At 35.1% G+C, this 22127-nt stretch overlaps 3 protein-coding genes across 8 annotated transcripts in view; 2 read left to right on the forward strand and 1 right to left on the reverse strand.

Annotated features, from left to right (window-relative positions):
* LOC126697130 (putative disease resistance protein RGA3) overlaps positions 1-11016 on the forward strand; it is a 46445-nt gene extending 35429 nt beyond the window's left edge. Inside the window, exons 2-4 of one of the 6 annotated variants that reach the window (XM_050393993.1) lie at positions 2120-4943; positions 5610-5693; positions 10817-11016. In XM_050393993.1, the coding sequence (XP_050249950.1) occupies positions 2120-4943; positions 5610-5642 (2857 nt within the window). In that variant the 3' untranslated portion in view covers positions 5643-5693; positions 10817-11016. Of the gene's footprint in view, positions 1-1703; positions 4944-5609; positions 5694-10716 lie in introns of those variants that run through there. The other 5 variants (XM_050393991.1, XM_050393989.1, XM_050393992.1 and 2 more) reach the window with 5 other exon arrangements.
* Positions 11017-11297: 281 nt separating this feature from the next.
* On the forward strand, positions 11298-16965 carry LOC126697132 (uncharacterized). The gene is made up of 3 exons (XM_050393994.1): positions 11298-13091; positions 13793-13982; positions 16540-16965. The coding sequence occupies exons 1-3, from the start codon at positions 11421-11423 to the stop codon at positions 16665-16667; spliced, it is 1989 nt and encodes a 662-aa protein (XP_050249951.1). The 5' UTR covers positions 11298-11420; the 3' UTR covers positions 16668-16965.
* A 452-nt stretch (positions 16966-17417) lies between these two features.
* On the reverse strand, positions 17418-21001 carry LOC126697136 (uncharacterized). The gene is made up of 3 exons (XM_050394001.1): positions 20855-21001; positions 19348-19555; positions 17418-18880 (listed from the first exon to the last, which is right to left on the reverse strand). Exons 2-3 carry the CDS (start codon positions 19545-19547, stop codon positions 18409-18411), a joined length of 672 nt encoding a protein of 223 aa, XP_050249958.1. The 5' UTR covers positions 19548-19555; positions 20855-21001; the 3' UTR covers positions 17418-18408.
* Between the last annotated feature and the right edge of the window lie 1126 nt (positions 21002-22127).

The raw sequence follows: 22127 nt of genomic DNA on the forward strand, positions 1-22127 counted from the left end.
ATTACAATTTGTTAAGTCCAAATTTTCGCATACAAAATATCTGAACAGAAACAACATAAAAAAATATGCTCATTAGTTTTGAGAAAAAATAACAGCAAAAATCTAAACTATCTAATTTGTATTAAGCAAAAAAGGCTAAAAGAAAATTATCTAAGATGTCAAGATTTAGGCTTGATTGTTTGTATTTACTTCCTACTCATCATAAGCTTGACATCAACACCACAAATTGAAAAAACTTACCAACTAATAATATGTCAAAATTAAAAGAATTAAAAAAAAAGAGACAGTGAATAAATATTTACCTCAGTTGACATCTTGAATAGATGACTTATGAAATCACTTTAGTGCATTAGCCTTTATAAAATCCATTGAAAGAATAATCATGAACATTTTATAAGAAGTAAAAGAAAATAATTTTGTATTAACGAAACAGTTCAATAACGTAGATAAAAAAATTTTGCTAGTAATTATTCCAAAATTACCCACATGACTATGAATCATGAACATTTTATAAGAAGTAAAAGAAAAGAATTTTGTATTAACGACACAGTTCAATAACATAGATAAAAAAATTTTGCTAGTGATTATTCCAAAATTACCCACATGACTATGTTTCAACAATTTTTAGAAAAGAAACTGCAAAATTCTCTTTGGCCATCCATGTTCAATCAAACCAAACACATAGACCATCACTGTTAAAAGAACTAAAATATCAGCAACCATTTCCAATAGCTACACTTCAAACATCCATTTTGTATATACAACATTTGATATGGCTTAAAAATATGTATTCACCACAAAGCGCCACTAGCAAGAGGCTTCCAACGCCATTAACACAGTCATGGCCAGTCACCCTCCTCAACGAACACATCTCCCTTTTACCCACCACCAATTTCAACCAAAACAACAAATATCCAAATCGAACTTTTTTTTTAAAACAATCACATCTATTTAAAGCAAAAACATCAACACCCATTTGAAAATAAATGAGATTATTGCAGGTTGATTTGAATAGTCACAATAAATCCTTAATAACCCTTCAATATAAAGATGCCGATGATAGTGGATGAGTTGAGAGGGATGAAATGGAATAGAGGAGTTTGTTGGAGGCCTCTTGCTAGTGGCGCCAATGAAGGTAGGTGGTACGCCTGTGAGGGTATAGGAGGTGGACCTGTGGAGGTGATGAGGTGGACCTATGGAGGTGATGGGGTGTACTTGGTTTTTATTTATTTATTTATTATGGATAACTGAAATATTAAAGGAATAAAATTAACATTTAATTAATAAGATAATACATGATAAAATTTTAATTGTAAAGTAAAAAAAATAAGATAAAAAATTTGGACTCTATGAATTAATTTCTTAACCACCCATTTACATTTTTCTAGTAAACTTTAAAAACGAACAGCCTATTTTTTTTTTTTTTTTCTGACTTAAATTTAAATGGTAACACGAACAATAAAATTTCACCCACTACTCTGGTTTTTTTTTGGTAGATGTGTTTGCTTTTTTACTCGTTGGTTGGTCCAGGTGGGTGGCTCTAATTATTTTGTGACATCATTGTTTTTATACAAAATAAAAGAGGTTCATGACTATTTAATAAAGTGGTGAATTTCCCATAAAAAAAATAAAGTGGGGAATTTTGTTTTTTGTAATATAGTGGGGAAATTAATTTTTATCATTGGTGGATTGAAGAGAAGATTCAGTGTGAACTGATCATGTACCGCGTGGACTTCATTGACCAGATTTGGCCCCAGATTTGCTCATTGAAACATATGTATGTGGGACATCCCACCAGTTGGTCCAGTCCACAAGTCGTCCCTATATACTTTCCCAGTAAGTTTCACAACCAATCAGGAATAAGGGTGGGTAATGAGTCCATTGACGATGGGGAAAAGCTCGAATATATAAGGGAACAGAAGAAGAACAAAGCACACCAGCTGCTATTAATTTCAGTATCTACTTTGTGAACCACCCTTTTCTTCCTATCTCCACCTTCCAATTCTTGTATTGTGAATCGCAATTTCACTCCCGATCGGAGTATGGCTGAATTTCTTATTTCTTTTCTCTTGGAGCAGTTTGCTTCAATCACTACTCGAGAGGCGAAACAAGAGTTAAGGCTGGTTGTTGGCGTTGATGAAGAAGTCCGAAAGCTTGAAGGCAATTTACGAACTGTGTATGCGGTACTCGATGATGCTGAGAAGAGACAAATGAAGGAGCATGCTGTGAAGCTTTGGTTAGAAAAGCTCAAGGACGTATCCTATGAGATGGACAACGTGCTGGATGAGTGGAACACTGCAATGATCAAATCAGAAATTGAAAAAGAAGAAGAAGAAACTGCTGCTGAAAATGATCCTGTTGTGAAGAAAAAGAAGAAGAAGGTATGCCCCTTCATCCCCTCTCCTACTTGTTGTTATCAAGTTCATAAACTTGTTTTGCGTCACGACATTGCTCACAAGATAAAAGAACTGAATAGAAAATTAGATGAGGTTGTAAGAGAGAGAGTGATGTATGGGTTTGAGTTGACTAGAGGCCCTACCCTTGAAGTAGTTGAGCATCCAAAAACTACTGCCTTTGTTGATATATCTGAAATATGTGGCCGTGATGAGGTTAGGGGTCATCTAGTGAGCATTCTATTGGGCAAGGGTAATGAAGAAGAAAGAAGCCCTTATGTAATCTCTTTAGTGGGCATGGGTGGAATTGGAAAAACCACTCTTGCCCAATTAGCCTATAATGATCCTGAGGTGCAAGACCACTTTGAGAAAAACATAATGTGGGTTTGTGTTTCTAAACCTTTTGATCAGTCTAAGGTTGCCAAAGCAATCATTGAAACCTTAGGAGGTGGTGACCCAAACATTATTGAATTGCAAAGTCTACTAAAAAAGATTTGTGAATTAATCATGGGAAAGAAGTTCTTTCTTGTCCTGGATAATGTGTGGACTGAAGACTCTACATTATGGGAGCCATTTAAACTTTCACTCAAATATGGTGCCCAGGGAAGTAGAATTCTAGTAACCACACGAAAAAACGTAGTTGCAAAGATGATGGGTAGTGCATGCACGATCAATTTGGAGGTATTGTCTGACGAAGATTGTTGGTTGGTATTTAGTAAAATAGCATTTTCTGATAAGAATTCTAAGGAATGTAAGCAATTAGAAGACCTTGGCATGCAAATATCAAAGAAGTGTAAAGGCTTGCCACTCGCTGCAAAAACTCTCGGGAGTCTAATGCGCTTCAAGAGAGGCAGAGAACAATGGGAGATGGTTTTATGGAGTAGTTTGTGGGAATTAGAAGACGTTGAGAGGGGTCTTTTCGCACCATTATTATTGAGTTATTATGATTTGCCTTCTCCATTGAGACGATGTTTGTCATATTGTGCTTTCTTTCCAAAAGATTATTTCTTTTCTAGTGATGAGTTGGTCTTTATGTGGATGGCACAAGGATATATCAATTCAAAAGAAGATATGGAGATGGAAATCAAAGCAAGAGAATACTTTGAATCTTTGGCCATGCTCTCTTTCTTTCAAGATTTTGTGAAAGACTATGGTGGCAAGATAATAAGGTGTAAAATGCATGACATAGTGCATGATTTTGCACAGTTAATGACAAAAAATGAATGCTTCACAATCAATAGTGACAAAGAGTTGGGATTAGATTGTAAAAATGCTCACCATTTGCGTTTAGAAATTACAAGAGAGGACCAAAATCTTGTGTCCATTTATAGTGCGAAAAATTTGCGCACCCTCAATTTTGTATATCGAAGTGATTATAACCTATCTAATTTATTCCAACATTTTAGAAGGTTACGAATGTTAACTTTGGATTGTCTAGATGGTAAGTCAAAGGAACTTCCAGATACCGTGCAAAATTTCATACATTTGAGGTACCTCAATTTAGGTAATTACAATGGAGACAAATTACCTGAAACCATCTGCAATCTATGCAATTTACAAATGTTGAAGGTCAATATTCGGAGTGATGGGTTCAAGAAAATGCCGCAGGGGATGGGTAAACTAATTAATTTAAGACATCTTATTTTGGGTGTATCTTCTTTAAATAGACAGTTAGAGTTTCCAAGAGGAATTGGAAGATTGATTTCTCTTAGAACATTAAGATATTTCTTTGTAAGTGGTAAGGATGACAACAAAGGATGTAAACTTGAAGAATTAAAAAATTTGAACTACCTTCAAGGAACTCTTGAAATAAGAGGGTTGGGGAATGTTGCAAATGTAACTGAGGCTGAGAATGCACAACTTAAGAAGAAGAAACACCTTCGTGATTTGAATCTACATTTTGGCGGAGAGAATGATGCATTAGTTCTAAATGCCTTAGAGCCACCTCGAGACTTGGTAAATTTATCCATTAATGATTATCAAGGCACCAAGATGTCTCCTAATTGGACGATGCCCCTGATCAATTTGAAAAGGCTTACTCTCACATGCTTCACACAGTTAGATTGTTTGCCTCCTTTGGGGAAGCTTCCGTCTCTCAAATCATTAAAAATAACTTGCTTTATAAGCTTGAAAAAGGTGGGTATTGAGTTTTTGGGAATAGAAAATGAAATCAAGAAATGTGATAAAATAAAAATATTCCCGAATTTGAAATCTCTCTCGTTTCATTATTTGAACGAGTGGGAAGATTGGATTGGGATTGGAGAAATGAGGGGAGGTGGAGGACAAGAAGAAGAGGAGAAACGTTGCATTACTATAATGCCACACCTTAAACAGTTGACAATTCTCTATAGCCCAAAGTTAAAGTCACTGCCGGACTTCCTTCGAACGGCTCCATTACAGATACTGGAGGTTCGTCACAGTTCAATTTTGAGTGAACGTTGCCAAAAAGGATCAGGAGAAGATTGGGCCAAGATTTCCCACATTCCAAACATCCAGATTGATGGGAAGTATGTGCAAAGAGATGGTCGAGAAGTTAACTCAGAGTCAGAGGTAACTTGTTCTTCTTATCCTTGGGATTTTTCTGCTGTTTTCCAAAGTTAGGAATAACTTTTGGTTGGAAAATTTTTAAATTTCTGAATAATTTGGATAAGTAGCATAGCATGTTGTTGCTTAGATTCGGTTATGTTGTCAATTGTCATGTATCCATTGCCTGATGGGTTCAATTTAATTTAATGTACTTAACAAATAATTAGAAATGGTTGAAAATTTAGTTAGACCGATGAAATGAAAATGTCATCAAATTTCACTCATTAATTTGCATATAAAGATAACATTTACATCTTAGTTTCTCAATTTTTTTGAGTGACTCTGTAAATTGATTGAAGTGCTGTCTGTCTAGTGTCGACAATCAACAAAGATAAACCTGTTGGTTTCGAAGCAGATATATATACTTCTGTAATTGCTAATTCTCAACCATGTAAACTTTGAAGCACTATACTGTCTTGTGGCCCAGTTAATGCCAACTTATGTTTTCCACTAAACTTGGATTTGAATCAAGACAAGTTCAAAAATTTCCAACTTGATAATCATGAGTATGTTTGATCGTTTTGATGATGATTTAGTTTCTTCTACTGGTGAAATTAATGCTCTTTTGGAAGCTTCTGATTTGCTTAACGTTATTTTTCTGATCCTGTGCAATGTATATTCATGTTGCAGTCTTCTAGTTCCACAATGAATTTACCTGGTTGAAACGTATTGGTCTCTTCTCTTCACATTCGTCGTTGGTGTCAGTTTGTTCAAGTAAGTCATCAATTTTGAGAAAAATATTATTATATATATTTTTTTTTTGGCTTCATGTGGCCGTTCTTGTGGAAATTAGGCTTTTCAATGTTCATTACTATTAGTGGCTAATCTGCACAACTTGTTGGTAATAGTATAATATGGTATGCGTTTTTTATAATTCTTATTCTCTAATATGTATTGGTTGCACTTTACCATCTAGGTGTGTGTACATGCATTTCATGTTAGCTGTATTGACTTAGGTTTGTTACTTTTAGACGCCACATGGCAGAGGATCAAGCTTCTTAGTTTCAAGAGACCGTAGTAAGTGTCACCCCACATTATAAATTTTATTTTATAGAAATCACAAACCCATGCTAATGTGCTAGACTCAAATAATTTACTAAAATCTCAAATTGATTATGAAACTATATCATTAGTGAGGTTACCAGAATCATATTGATCCTAATAACCATAAGATCTCTAGGATTTTTCAAACTCACCTTTTGAATTTCCCACTAATTGAGCTCCCTATAAGCATCTACAAAGAAATAGTCAAAGATAAAATGGATCAAATCAATATGCAAGCAATATAAAGTAGATTTCTAAAACAACCATGATAATTAAAATATATTGTGTGTACTTGAAATAAGACTCCAAATGTTATGCCAAAGTTGTTTACCTTCTCTCTCAAGCTCTCTCTTACATCTAGCCTTAGGGATAGAAATTTCACAATATGTTGATAGATCTCAAGTGTTACTGGGTCTAAACTCTAAACAATGAACAAAATAAATCATAAACAAAACAATTGAAGTAATGATAATAAGTAATGAAAATAATAAAATGCTGAAAGAAAGCCAGAGTAAAGAATTCCCAAAGAGCCGAGAACCTCTCTTAATCCTTATAATATGAAAAAACTACATGGGAGTACTTGCTTGATCTTCACATATTGAGTCTCCAAAGGCCTGGGCAAGAGGTGAAAGATAAAGAAATAAACAATAACAATAATAAAAACACAGCTCAACGAATAACTAAAAGGGTATGAAGCCATTTATCTCCTTATCCTTGTATCAAGCAAAGGTGCAAATTTAGGAATGCTCAATGATAAGTAAGGATCTGTTTGGATTGAGCTTACTTTTGTTGAAACTGAAAACTGAAACTAAAAACACTGTAGCAAAATAATTTTTAAATATGTGAATAGTGTCGTGGGACTCATTTTTAATGAGAAAGTTGCTGAAAAATGATATTTGTGGGTCACCCACTGATGTGATAAAGGGACTAAAAAGTAAGAAAAGTGCGGCTACTGTTCATGAACAGTAGCCGGTGTCCCCCGCTGTAGCTGACCAAAAAAAAGAGAAAACGCAACTCACATTTCAGTGCTATCCAAACACGTACTAAAAGGGCATGAAAAAATACATGCAAAAGTTATAGGTATAAGACATAGCTCTCTACGAAGTAAAAACCTAGATGAAGAAAAAAAAGTTATGTACCAAGATTTAGAGGCGAGAGTTGGGTAGCATGAAAGAGGCGCAAACGTAGAGAGAGAAAGAGAGTTTTGTGTCTTAGGAACTATGTCTTAGGAAGGTAATAAGAGGTGCAGGTTCTAGGGTTTTTGTGTAGCGGCACTTTTTGGTGCTATCCTGGCGGTTTAAAAACGTCGGGATAGCCCCGATTTTTTGTAGTTTTTTTTTTTTTTTTAAATAGCGTGTTATAATTTGTTTGGAAGGGAGAAAGAGAGTCAATCTGTTTTACTTTATTTTTTATTAAAAACAATGCTGATGTTTATCAAGTTTTGTTTTGGAGAGAAAGTGAGTATTTTTAATTAATTTTTTTTAAAATATTGTTGATGTGGAAAATTGTGAAAACTTTAAATCCTATGTGGCAAGCTCTTAGGAAGTTAAATTAAATATTGCTGATATGGAAAATTGTGAGAGCTTCAAATCTTGAGGGCGTTTGGATCCCACGATTTCTGCGTCCACGTTTTGATCACTGCGTTTTCTTTTTTTTTTTTCTTTTTTTTTTTTCTCTTTTGCCCGCATATGTTGACTTTGGTGGACAAAAATTACTGTTTTGCATTGTAGCAGTACTGTTCATGTACTGTAGCAATACTGTTCACGCATTAAAAAATATTAAAAATGGGTCTCACGGTACTTTTCACATATTTAAAAATTATTTTGCTACAGTATTTTCAGTTTTCAGTTTCAGCAACAATAAGCTCAATCCAAACGGACCCCTTATGTGAAAAGCTCTCAGGAAGTTTTTTTTTTTTTTTTTTTTTTTTTTTTTTTTTTTTTTTTAAAGAGTCAAATAAAAGTTAGAAGTTTCAGTTTTATAGTATACTAGCATTATGTCCATGCGATGCACAACTTAATCAAGAATCTTGTATAAACTAAAGAAAATATTTTATTAATTTAATTAAAAGTAAATAACAAAATAGATAATAAAAATAAAGTAAAGTTTTTCTATTAAAAAAATCATACATAAGTCCAAAATTAATTTAATGGAAGATGGTAGATAATTATGTAACTAATATAAAAGGAGATCTCTAATCGAAAATAACTTCATTAACATTTAGATATAATGAAAATTAAGAAGTGATAACTTTTGGCAAGGTCCAGCATGCCTAAATCTCTCTCTCTCTCTCTCTCCCTCTCTCTAGAAGTGTAAAACATATAATCAATATATATATATATATATATATATATATAACCGAAACCTATGAAACTCCCACAAATTTCCACATTAGCACAATATTAAAAAAAAAAAAAAAAAAAAAACATAAACCCGACCCTGATATATGCTCTGCCTTCTCTTTCTCCAAAATGCAAACCTTAAGCTTCTTTTACCAGCTCCCCCAACCTAACGCTCCTCCTTTTACTAGATCTCCTTCCTCAAACCCACAGCAAAGACACCATACCCACCATATCCACAAATTCCTCAATCAAAACCCACCATACCCACAAACCAACAGAGATCTCCAAGAATCAAAACCTACCATACCCACCATACCCAAAAAAAAAAAAAAAAAAATCTAACCCAAAAATTTTAGTAAAAAAAAGAAAGCTAAAACCCGAAATTTTTTTCCTCAATTCTGAAAATCTTCTCTACTCTCTCTTCTCTACCCTTCTCTTCCTTCAAACGCGATTCTCTATATCAACTTCCTCCAATTTGTTTTAAAAAGAAAGTTCAACTCCTTTGCTCCACAAACTCTACTGTCTCCTTCTTCCTCAACTCTACCTTGATGTCGTAGTGGCAGTAGCGAGACACTTTGTGTTTTCAAATCAATGTTCTTAATTTTGTTCCGTGTTTATTTTTCCTCACATCAATGATCAAACATAAAACTTCAGATTTCCTACTAAATGATTTGTGAGGAAAAAAAAAAGTAGAAGAAAGAATTCAGCCATGGGTTGGGATGGACAAAGAAGCATTCCTCTTGGTTCTTGAAGGCTTGTATCTGTACTTTGTAAGTCTGTAGAGTTTTCAAACTGGTATAGTGAGATGACTAAATGAGACTTGGAAATATAAAAAGGCAAAAGCATTGGAATGTGGTATCACGTGGGTAGTTTACTGGACTTGGGAGTGGAGAAATTTCATGATTTATAAAATTATAAATATACTAATATATTTGTTTATTTTGCAAGAAAACCAAAAATGTGAATTATTTTTTCCTCAATAAGCATTCTGATTTTCTTTTTTGAAATATTGTAATAAATAAAATTCATTAAACTATATCATTTGGCTTAATAATAGTCATATATAAGTAATATATATGACTATTGGATATATGATTATTATGCTGTGTATCCAAGAGTTAAGTAATTTTGAATATACACCACTATAAGTTGCTTTAAGACCTCTTCCTCTCTTCCCGTGTGTGTGTTAAAATACTTGGTATTTTCAAAAAAAAAAAAAACTTACTTCACCAAATTTATTGGATTATTGGAAACTATTTTTAATTTTTAATTTTTTGTTTGATTGATATTTTCCAAGAAAACATTAATGCTAAAACAAAAAGAAAGTTAGTAATTTAATGTTTCATATCGAATTTTTAAGATTGGAATCTTAATATGTGACCAAAGAGGTTACAAAAGTTATATTTGTAAAACATTCATATAAAATAATAAGTCATACTTAATAGCTTTCCCGTGCATCGCACGGGTTAACGACTAGTTTTTAATTAAACTTAAGATGTATGGATATATTAGCAATAAATATGTAAACTGTGAAGAATTTAATCTAAATAATTCTTTACTTATTCATGTGAGGTCGATAACAACAAGCATTTAACAAATATCAAAATAACCATGTAATGTTGCAATAATCATTTAACAAAGTATTTAGAAATAATTGAGAAATTCATTGTTGGGAATACTCTAATAAATTAATCTATTTCTGTTGATAAGACATACTCGTAGCATTAATAGGTATAGAAAATGGTTCATCCAACCTGCAACTGCATATTTAGAACTTCAATTAACTATGTTTTCAAACGGTTTGAATTTTATAATTAAAAACCGCAAGAAGATTGACAAACAGAAGAAAATAAGTAAAACCCCTAAAAAAGTTTATCTAAAAAAAAAAAGAGAAATACATACTAGCTATGTCTTGGGGATTTATATATTGGCGTGAGTGTCTCATCTCCAAAAATTAGATGATATATCAACTTGAAAGAGGATTAACTAATGTAGAATTTTAAATCATAATAAGATTAATATTTTTAATTAATTTAAAAATAATAAAATAAAGAGAAGGTATTGAAATAAAGAATTTAGAAGTCAAGAGAAACCTACTGCTAGTAAAATACTAATAGTGTAAAAACTTTTTTGTGTAGTTAATTATATTAACAATAAAAGGATTAGATGAAGAATTTGAATTGTAATCAAATTAAGATTTTTATCAACTTAGAAATTATAGGAGAAGAATATAAGAAAAAAAAATAGTATATGCATTTTGTAAAGTCACTTGGCATAACCACAATTTCTAACTGACCCCAACTTTTATTATATAGTATATGATATGATATAGATAACGGTGGTCGTTATAGTTTTTTTAAATAGGTACAGAAGCCCAAAAGTTGTGATGGAATGGTTGGCTTGCAACTTGTGTGGTAACAATGCTCACTACTCTTTTATCTGGGACTGCAGGCAACTCATGGGGAAGATACCAGAAATGAAGATTAGGCACTGCATCTGTGCGGCGAACCAGTGCGCATACAAACTAGCAAAAAAGGGAGCTTTCCAAAGTCAGGATTTTGTGATTTATGTGGATCCACCTTCAGACATTAATATGCTTATGTATTTTGATTCGATAGGGTTGTAATATGAGAGGCTATGCCTTAACTCTACCAGTTTTTTTTTTGAGAGCAACTTAACTCTACCAGTTTAAGTTAATGCAATGCAGTCCTTTTTCTACCAAAAAAAAGAAAGAAAGCCCAACATGTCTCAAATTGTGGTTTACCAAAAGGCCTCTCCTCTCATCAATAGTAGCCCACTTTATGAGACCTCCCTTACTCTTTCTGTCACTCACTACCTGGCCCAATCCTTTCTCTCTTTTGTAATATGAAAGCCCAAAAACAACAAAAAGTACAGTCCTCCCAGGTTGTTGGAAATTTGTAAGAATCCACAAAAAAACACAAAACTTTGGGTCCATTTCCAGACTCTAGAACAAGATTCTAGAAATGTTGCCTTTAAACCCCACAACAAGAAAAGTAAAAGAAGGAAAAGTTTAAAACTCATAGATGCCATTGCAATGCCACCGCTTCTTTCAAGTCCCAGATTCTCTCCCTCTCGAACCTCACAGAACTCTCACTTCTGCCATTTCTTTCCCTCAACAACCTCCACACTCAAATTCCTCATCACCAAAACTTTAATCCCCACCTCCATCATTACCATGTCAATTTCCACCTCTTCTTCTTCTTCTTCTTCTTCTTCTTCACAACCCAAAGAAGACTTACACAACGAAAACCTTATACAAGTCCTCAAATACCACAACCAAACCAAGCACAACTTCGACAAGTACGCACGAGGACCACACGGCCTCGACTGGGCTAACCAGCCCAACCCTTTTCGCCGATACCTCTCTGCTCCTCTCCTCCCTCTCCTTCACTTCCCAACTCAAACCGAACCCCAAAAAAACCAAGCTTTACAGCAAAACCCCGATGATGCATATGCCCCTCTATATTCCTCTCTCTTCCTTTCTCTCCCTCCTCCAAAACCCATTTCCCATTCCACCATTTCTCAATTCTTCTATGACTCTCTCGCTCTCTCAGCTTGGAAATCCACTGGATACTCCACCTGGTCTCTCAGGGTGAATCCCAGTAGTGGTAACTTGCACCCCACGGAAGCTTATATTATTGCTCCACCAATTGAGTCCTTGTCTAATTCTCCTTTTGTTGCGCATTACGCTCCAAAAGAGCATTCTTTGGAGCTTAGAGCCGAAATCCCATCTGGGTTTTTCCCCAATTTCTTTCCTGAGAACTCTTTTCTAGTGGGGCTCTCCTCCATTTTCTGGAGAGAGGCTTGGAAGTATGGTGAGCGCGCCTTTCGGTACTGTAATCATGATGTTGGCCATGCTATTGCCGCAGTGACAATGGCTGCAGCGGGCCTTGGTTGGGATGTGAAGCTTTTGGATGGTCTAGGATATGTGGAATTGAAGAAGCTTTTCGGGCTTGAAGTTTTCCCGGAATTCAAATTCCCCTCTAGGCCTGTTAAGGGTAAGTTTCCGGAGATTGAATTTGAGCACCCTGATTGCTTGCTATTAGTTTTTCCTAATGGAATTGGTAAAAAATTTGATGTGAATTATAAAGAATTGAGTTCTGCAATTTCGGAGTTTTCTAAATTGGAGTGGAAGGGGAAGCCTAATTTGCTTAGTAAACAGCATGTTTGTTGGGATATAATTTATCGAACTGCTGAGGCGGTGAAAAAGCCGTTAGTGATAGGAGATAGGCTTGAAATTGATCCATTTAAGAGTAGTGGGGTTCGTAATGAAGGTTCTTATAAAGGTTTTACGGTTAGGGAAGTTGTTAGGAAGCGTAGAAGTGCGGTGGATATGGATGGAGTTACTGCAATTCACAGAGATACTTTTTATCAGATACTGTTACATTGCCTTCCTTCGGGTTGTGGAAGTGGAGGGAAGCAAAGAAGACAGCTGGCATTGCCGTTCCGGGCGCTTCCTTGGGATGCTGAGGTGCATGCTGTTTTGTTTGTTCATAGGGTGACAGGGTTGCCGGCAGGGTTGTATTTCCTGGTGAGGAATGAGGACCACTTTCATGAGCTAAAGAACTCTACGAGTTCTAATTTTGCGTGGGCAAAACCAGATGGGTGCCCTGATGATCTCCCTCTGTATGGACTTGATACATCTTCAGGATCTCTGAAGGATTCTTTGTATTACAGGCTCTCTGAAAAATTATCGTGCCATCAGGTGTGTCACATTTTAATGGTTTTATCATTTTGAATGTTTAATTTATCATTAGAGTTGTTCAGAGATTAGAATATAAACATGTGTAAAAGGGGTATAGATGTTCAATACTTTATCTATGTCATGAATATGAAGTTGAAGGAGCTACTACTAAAGTATGGATCTTAGAAATGAACATGAAATTGGATATGGACTTTCATATACTCTTTATTTTCCTTTTAGTGAATAAAAAAGGTAGTTGCTTTTGGATTTTGTATTTTGAAGCATCGTGCAAAATGACCAAAGCTCTTTACAAGACACTAATCAACATGAATCTTTTTCCCCATAACTAATTTGCCAATATTTTCTCCTGGCAAAAAGAAAAAAAATCCATGAATAATTTGAAAACAACTAGAAAATTTTCTTATGGATTAGAAGATGTGCTACACCCTTTGAGCAGAAACATTAATTTTTTGAGTATTTGTCTTGAAATTTTTGACTGATTGTTTTTGAATGATATCATGAAAAACTGTTTAAATTTTATCTGAATTCAATGGACCAGAGAGTAATTTGAATTATTATTTGTTCCTTTACCTATCAGTTATTCAATTCTCCCATTTATGTGCAGAAGAATAACCTCATTTCTTAATGGAAGTAGAATTGACAATGAGATTTGCCTTTTTGCATGTTTGCCAATAGCTAAAAAATAATGTACCTATATGCAGGAAATTGCTAGTCATGGCTGCTTTAGTCTTGGTATGGTGGCTCGTTTTGAGAGTACATTGCGTGAGAAGAATACATGGATGTATCCTCGATTATTTTGGGAGACTGGAGTTCTTGGACAGGTGTTGTACCTTGAAGCTCATGCTGTCGGCATCTCTGCAACTGGAATTGGCTGTTACTTTGATGATCCCGGTAAGCTTCTTTTCCTCACTGTTATTTTGGCAGAGGGTTCTCAATTTAGTTGCAACTGTTCATAGTAATTGAGAATTCATGCAAAGATTTTTGCAGAAAACAGATAAATGTTACACATTTAGACTGATTATACCAAAATCTAAGTTCTAGTGGGAATTAAGGCAAATGCTTTTCCACATTGACTGAGAAGATGTTGAAAAACAAATCAGTCATGTTCAATTTAACATGGAAGAAAATATCAAGTAATGCCTAGATTCTTTTGATGAATAAAATTAATTTATTAAAAAAGAACTAGTGGATTCCACTGGGTGTGTACCAACTAGTCCTAACCAATTGCAATCTAAAATTCTAGGAATATAGAAAATCAAAGAATGCTACAATAAGGACGCTGCCTATGGCATTCATCCAATCGTACAAAGACTGTAATAAGGACAGCAATGACGTGAATAGGACGTTCAACACTATCAAAGTTCTTGCTATTCCTTTCTTGCCATACAGTCCACAAAATACATAAAGGAGCAGCTCCCCAAACTCAACTCTTACACCCCTTTGATTATGGAACCTTCCTTGCCAAAAAGGTAGCATTTGAACCGTCATCTTTGGTATAATCCAAGATACTCCAAATAGAGCAAACACAAGAGATGCTCCACAGTCTCTCCACTATTCTCACACATGCAACACCAATCCACAATCAGTATCGAGATCGTACCCAGTGTTGATGTCCATGTGAAATAGCAACCTTATGAGGCACCATAGGTCCCCAAATGCTTTGCCAGGTAAAAGAAACACCCCCTTGAATCACTCAGGACTTCATAATACCAAAATCAAGTGAGAAAACCAAGAATCTGGTTCATGTGGTGAGGACTAATTAAAGAAATGGTTGAAAAATTAGCACAATGAAAGACTGCACCAGGAAAAGATGAAATTTTTTGGTTCACCATAGGTGATGTGTTGAAATTTCATATGACTGGTGTAAAGACAACTTGGGATTTATAAAATCCTGACTCAAAGTAGTTGAACCTGGAAGCATTCTTTGGAATATGGACTTTGTGAATTAGCAATTTCAGGTCCCAGAGCAATCTACCTCCATGTATTTTTCTTCCAAGTTCTAAACAGTCTTTCTCTCATATGAGTTATTCCAAAGTGTGCAAGAGATGGCTTTCACAACGACCATGCTGAAAAATGACTCCCAACTGTTTGTTGCTTACTTCAACCAGAGTCTTAAATTCTAAAAGCCGGAGGCCATGCCTGTATAAGAGTAACTGTTATTGTCTACGTAAGAGTCATGATAATCTCAAAATCTACATTTCCTAATGATTACTATGAATCTATTCTAGGTATTATGTGATATTACATTTATAAAGATGAACATACTGGTGGCCAGTTATCCAGTCACATATCAGCCGAATGGCTGTCATTCTTATCTTTGAAATAATTTTTTTTACTTACCAACAACAGAAACGACAACAAACAACAGCAACAAAAAATGACCTAAAACTAAGTTGGCTTCATATTATACAGAGAGATTGGTTTTACTCAAAAGTCTTTCAAGACATTTATAGTTATCATGTTTATGTATGTACATCTATTGAGCCAATGAACTCCATCTCAAATGGCACTTTTTTCCTTGTAAGAGTAAGATGGAAGGTGAGGTTGTGGAGTTAAGAAAAGTTGCATGTTCCTTTAGAGACACCAACACCACATGATAACTCTACGGAATTCCAAATAGGAACTAGAGACAATTTTCATGGACGAGCAGGTGGCACAGGATTATAAACCTTGAAGAACTGTAGAAGTAAAAGGCTTTGGCTTGTCTTCATTTAGTGTTATGAGTTCTGTAAAGGGTACTGAGCCTAAAGTTGAGAAAGCATAAGATTTGTTCCCCTCAAGAAATTATAACTAAGAAATGAAAATGATGTTCAAGGAATATGGAAAATGATGAAATAATTATCAAAGTTGGTGAGAATTTTGAGAAAGAATGGCAGCATGAGAAAAACCTCCAAAAAAAAAGTGAGAATCTGAGCTAAGTAGAACCATTTTTGGATTGCCATTGCAATAATTATATACTTCCTGGTGTAATTTCTTTCAAGTTGAGTGTTAAAAACCAATATTACACAGAAATTTATTTAAAATTTTAGAAGATCTGAAAAATGTTCTTAAGTTAACTCCATAATTGTCATGCTAGTCTAGAAAAATTATGTTTTAAACATGTGGTTCAAGTGATAGCCCAGTCGGTATCCTTTGTGGTGTCTGTGGTTCGAACCCCACGTCGCCCCTCCCCACTATCTACCTATAAAAAAAAAATTGTTTTAAACCAAAGTAGGAGAGCTGGACCTGTTGGGATATGGACACATGTCAAACACTTGTCACAAGTCCCCGTCTCAACGAATGGATCCAGTGTACGAGGGCATTGGACCCAATTCTTGCTCATATAAAGTTAAAAAAGTTCCACTTGTTATTGTTTGTCACAGGACTCTCACTGTATGATCTCTTGTATATTACAGGTCCTAGAATTGTAATCATAAAAACTTTTTTTTTTGTTTGGTTTATTTTGCAGTGCATGAGATCCTCAAGTTGAAAGGATCAAACTTTCAGAGTCTGTATCATTTCACTGTTGGAGCTCCTGTCCTGGACAAGCGGATTATGAGCCTACCAGCATATCCAGGCCCTAGTATTGATACATGATCGCAGGCTTTCCTTTATGCTTGGATCACAATCAAGACTTTTTAACCCTTGCACATTCCTTATAATTGATATAAATAAATAATTCCCTGCCAAATAGGTTTTACTTTGATAGAGAACTTCACATTTGTCTAAGGTTTTTGTACGAGACCATGCCTGTAAATTGTTTTAGTCTTTCATGTATTTGATGTAAAGTTGAATCAGCTCTATCCTCCCTGTTCTTATTCAGGTTAAACTTGAAAATAATATTGATAATGTAATTATGTTGCTAATGTCATTTCACTTTTTTGTTTGATGACAATTGGAAACAAAACCCTAGCTATTTGTTGATTCAGATATGGAATTTGTAGATGGCATACAGAATGCAACTTGGGTTTGAGTTTAAACATGAGAGGAATGTGATACGAGAGCGCAGATTAAAACCAACACTGTGCCCACTTACTATCATTTGCTCCATTGACTATGCTCACTGATAGGCACCTGAAAATTCATACATTACTTACAAACTGATATGTTTCTTCTTCTTCTTAAATAAAAAAGAACACTGATATGAGCCCACGATACAAAGAAAAGCTCAGTTCTAGATGATGGACAAAGGTGTTGGATTCCACTTATTATTTGATTCAAGGTTTAAATAGTTCTGTAGGGGGGTGCCTAAGTTTAAATACTAGATGCTGCACAGGAAATGTGCACACATACATGAGAGAGAGAGAGAGAATGTACAATGTTAGGAAAAAAATATTCAGATTAAAATAAACAGTAATCCTCATCAACATCAAAACTATGTCATCAAACCAAGATTCAATACAGCTCAAGCATAAGACTAAACCAAAAACAACCTTGTCACAAATCTGTTTGTCCAAGGACAAAATGGAGTTAGAGGAAAACAGCCAGATTTTCAAGATTCTTGATTTCAAGTCTAAAATTTCTGGGAGGCAGCCTTGATTCTTGACTTCAGATATTCTATATGCACCAATGCTAAGATAAGGCCTCGATCTCAACTGGGTCCACCTCGGCAAACATCTTGTGGTATACATTATTGTAGGCCTGTGACATCTGTTCTTCTTTTGAGGGTTAAACTGAGCAAATATGCATTTCTAACTAATAACTCTTGTAAGTTGTCAGTGTGTGTAATGTAGCAACTAAAGGCCAGTGCCCTAAAAAACAAAACCAGGACAAACAAATACACCGCCTCATCTCAGGTTCTTCCGGATCACATCATGGATATTGTCAATCATGAGATTTAACATCATGAGCTGGGCGGACATATAGCTTGATCAATTTTAGAAACTTACAATTTCTGCAACAGCCCACCCAAATGTTTGTATGAAAGATGTTTCATGCCAAGCAAAGCAATGTGATAATCAATGTTGCAGCAGAATGGATACATATAGCTGTAGAATTCCACCGATGCCAAGCAATGTTTGTACTCCCAGAAAAAATGCAACAGAAATGAACATAAAGGCCGGCAAAAGGGAGCAGACTCCTAAGCACAGGCTCAACTTAGTTTAGTTCCCTCTTCATAGATTAGTTGCAAGATCTCCATTCCCCCATTGTATGCCACATTTAAATTCAATGCCATCAGGCCTATCCTTACTGCCTCAACTCATGAGCAATATGTATGTGTATGACCCTCATTTTCTTTCCATGGCTTTCAGTTTGCAATATTACTCAGGTCCTGACTCATGCTTTCCAATCATTTCACTATGCTTAGCCAGAAAATACGTATTTGAAGAGCCAAGTGTTACAAGATTATGTGGAACAAATCTATTTCAAAATTAAAGGGGTTAACTGACCCAAAAAAGTCATCCATTCCATATTTAAATGAATCCAAGAAGAGACCTAAGGAAAGCCCAGTCTTCCAATAGTTAAACATGGTAATCAGGCTTTTCATCTTGTTCGCTAAAGGAAGAGAAGCCCTGTACATGAGGGCTCCAATGCCCTCAACAACAACCACCGCCAAGGCAGCAGATAGAATGTCCCAATCACCTGTTTGCCCAATAACAGTAGCAAAGGCAGTTGCACAGTAAAACCCCACCAAGAAAAAGAAGAATTTCATTGGAAGATCTTTCCGTATCTCCTGAATTTTTGCACTTACCTTGGTGCGAATAGCTTGAAATGCCCTTATTAAACGTGTTCTTCCATTGGGGCTATTTGCGGGAGAAGGATCAAATCCGCTGCTATCCACATTGCTCCTAATGGACCAAGTCATCCTTCTGAACAGTTCAAACAGAAAGCTAAAGTTACGCACAGAGACATTTTAATTAATTTGCAATATCTGTCATGTAGTGAAAAAGAGCTTCTCCCTTGCAGAATCATGACCATGCTATCAATTTTAAAAACAAACAGGACCCGAGTGAGAGAGAAGAAGTAGAAAAAAAAATAGATAGTTTTACTGAACTAAGAATTTTTGACATGGAAATATGGATTTGATATAGCAGTCAGTTGAGAAAACCAAACCAACAAGTATATGAGAAATAACTAGATTCTGAAGCAAACAAAGCAATTGCCTAGTATGCATACAACATTCCACCAATTTTGAAGTATAATAGCATTATGCTACACTATCTTTCAATGAGCATATTACGTGACATATAAGTACTCCATGAAATATCCCACCAAATCCTAGCAGCACAAAATACTAATGCATTAAATTTGAGCATCAATTGCCGTAAAGACTTACTTGAAATTGACTAAAGATAGTCGGGCTACATGAAGGAAACTGCACTCAGAGCAGAGTTTCTGGCTAAATACATTAGTTTGATGAAAACTTGATGTAATGCACGCAATGTCAACTCTTGACCTAACAATTTGTGTTGAAGATAATGGAAGCATAGCATTTCTTTGACAGTAAGGCAATGTGAACGTAATTGCCATTAACATGAAATAACCTGCAAGTAACTGTTTATTAGGTAATAGAGAAGACACTGAGAAAATCAGTAATATAACTGCAGGCACCTAGAAAACATTGGAGAAGTTGAAAACTTGACATCTATATATGGAATAACTATTCTGATTTTATTTCAAACTTTTGTTAATTTTCATTAATGTCAAACAAAGTGTTGACACTCATTGCATATGTGCAAAGGATAGTCCTCTATTTATGCAAACACCTATTACATAACATGCCAACAATATAATCATAGCAAAGCAAAGAATGGTATTTACAGAAAGAACAATGTTATGCACCCTGATCAGCAACATTAATATAAAAAGCTTGAGCCCTGATGAATAAATGGCTAACACAAGTTACAACCTTCACTGTAACTCTTTGATACCATATAGTCATTGTGTTACCGCTTTCAAACTCACAGATTTTATTACAAATACAACTGCCACTCAAAATTCACATTCTTCCTTTCAACAAATTATAACCTCCAATGTGGAGCTCATCTATCTTATAATGGGGTAGGTCTGTATTGGGTTTCCTTTTTGTCAAAACAGCAGCGGTATTGTGTTACCACTTTCACACTCACAGATTTTAATTATTAAAAATACAATTGCAACACAAATTCACATATTTCCTTTCAACAAATTATTACCTCCAACAAAATTTTTTGAAATCTATATTGTTATTTCTCTGCTAAAACTTCGTCCTTTTGTATGTTACAGGAGATTGGGAGGCCTTATGCATTCACATATCCCCACCCCACAAAAGAAATTCAAATCACACACACAAGAATACCAATATCAAGGGGTTGGTCTAGTAGTTTCCAAGTCTCATGTTACACACGCACACACATTATTGTATTCTTTCTCATTCTTTTTACTCTCAAAGTCTCATGGTTCTTCCTTTCTTTAAATTCTAACATAAGTAAAGTTGAGCTGCTTTTTTCCACTGGTTTCACTGATTTTTTTTTAATCCCCACTTGTAAATTTCTCTAACGGTTTTGAATTCTGGGACATGTTCACATCTATTCCTTTCTGGGTTTTGCACAGTAAGCTAGAAAAAATTAACCCATGATAACCATAAACAAAAAAAAAAAATAGAAGCAAAAGTAAATAACCCCAATAAAGAGACTCATTCAACAAAAAAAAGCTCTTGGGTTTTCTTGAAAATCATTCTGAAAAATGAATTCCACTTAAAGATTGCCAAATGTGGAACTTTCATTGAAAAAACATTGGGTATATTACAGCCAATTCGATTTGCAAAAACCAGAATGTAAAAGATAAATAAATAAATCACTTACAATAGAAAAACTCTGCGTATATCGAACTCTGACTCAGATTTTAACAGTGAAGAGCTTCAGCTTTGCGTTTCTTCTTTCTCTCTGTTTATTTATTTTTGGTTGTTTTTCGTTTTTTCTTATTACTTGGCTTTCAGAAGCGTTTTGGAGTTGTCATGGTCATGGAGAATAGAAATATTTGTATTATGCGTTTGAACGACATACCGTTTACTTACCTTGTACAGTTATACAATATGGGACTTAGGTTTAGGGACAATACATTTTACTTGGGTAGGGTTCCTCAAATGTTGTAGCTTATCTTATCTAACACTAACTAAAATAATAATTAATTATAAGAAAATAAAACTAAAATAATAATCAAATAGGAATCATTTTATTTAAATTTAATTGAGAGACTTAAGGTACACTTAAGAATTATACTTAATTTTATTATTGACTTTGAAAGCCTGCTTGGGTTCTTATGGGTCTTTGAAACAGACAAATTTAATTGTAGCTAGTGACTACAATTCTCACAAAAAAATTTAACATGATTATATATTTTGAAAGTTTGACTTTTGAATTGAGTGTTTATTATGTTCTTAACAAGTATGTCAAATTTTGTGTCAATTGGATGTTATTTATTATTTGATCTATAAACTTATTTGTAGGGGCGGTTTTTGGGGCCCAGGCCCAGCAAGCAGGTGGTTCTGGCCCAAAAGTCCCCAGACAATGAATTTGTAGAGAGTGGATTACAGAGCTAGGACTAGACGAAGTGAACGTCAGTTAGATGTACGCCATGCAATACATTGAACGTGAGAATATTCCGCTTACGTTTGATAAGATATCGGTCCGAGGAGACGTATACGTGCACCTCTTGCTCCGTTTACAGACTAAAGAGTTCTTTAACCTTTCTCTCTCTCTTTCTTCTTAATTCCCCGATCCCCACTTCAAGGGGATCTCCTTCCCTTATATAGCCTCCTTGAATTGATAAGAACCTTACACTTGTTAGCCATCCGGACCTTCACTTGAGTGCCTGTCCCATCGGACATCTTCCTTATCCTTCTGTGAGTTGCACTGGCCAATGTAATACTGTTCGCCTGTCTTCTCCACATTAATGCGGCTGAAAAAGTAGTTTTCTTACATTTAATGCGGCAGTTGTGGTTTCTCCCTGATGCCTTACATTTTCTTATTTCCTACTGTGTGAGGCTCACTCTCCTACCCACGTTCACCTGGATGGGTTCTTCATTGTGGAGGGGACACACGTTGGGCCCAAGTTCGCGTGTCCAAGGAGGCATTC

This window comes from Quercus robur, chromosome 8 (genome assembly GCF_932294415.1).
Source record: "Quercus robur chromosome 8, dhQueRobu3.1, whole genome shotgun sequence".
In the NCBI taxonomy this organism is placed as follows: domain Eukaryota; kingdom Viridiplantae; phylum Streptophyta; class Magnoliopsida; order Fagales; family Fagaceae; genus Quercus; species Quercus robur.

What these genes read in the sequence shown, in the direction of transcription:
- LOC126697132 (XM_050393994.1), top strand. Translation starts at nt 11,421, where the DNA reads ATGCCACCGCTTCTTTCAAGTCCCAGATTCTCTCCCTCTCGAACCTCA. An exon ending in AAAAATTATCGTGCCATCAG is followed by an intron (nt 13,092 to 13,792) that starts GTGTGTCACATT and finishes ACCTATATGCAG; the next exon opens with GAAATTGCTAGTCATGGCTG. An exon ending in CTGTTACTTTGATGATCCCG is followed by an intron (nt 13,983 to 16,539) that starts GTAAGCTTCTTT and finishes TTTATTTTGCAG; the next exon opens with TGCATGAGATCCTCAAGTTG.
- LOC126697136 (XM_050394001.1), bottom strand. Translation starts at nt 19,547, where the DNA reads ATGTTAATGGCAATTACGTTCACATTGCCTTACTGTCAAAGAAATGCT. An exon ending in CTATCTTTAGTCAATTTCAA is followed by an intron (nt 18,881 to 19,347) that starts GTAAGTCTTTAC and finishes TGAACTGTTCAG; the next exon opens with AAGGATGACTTGGTCCATTA.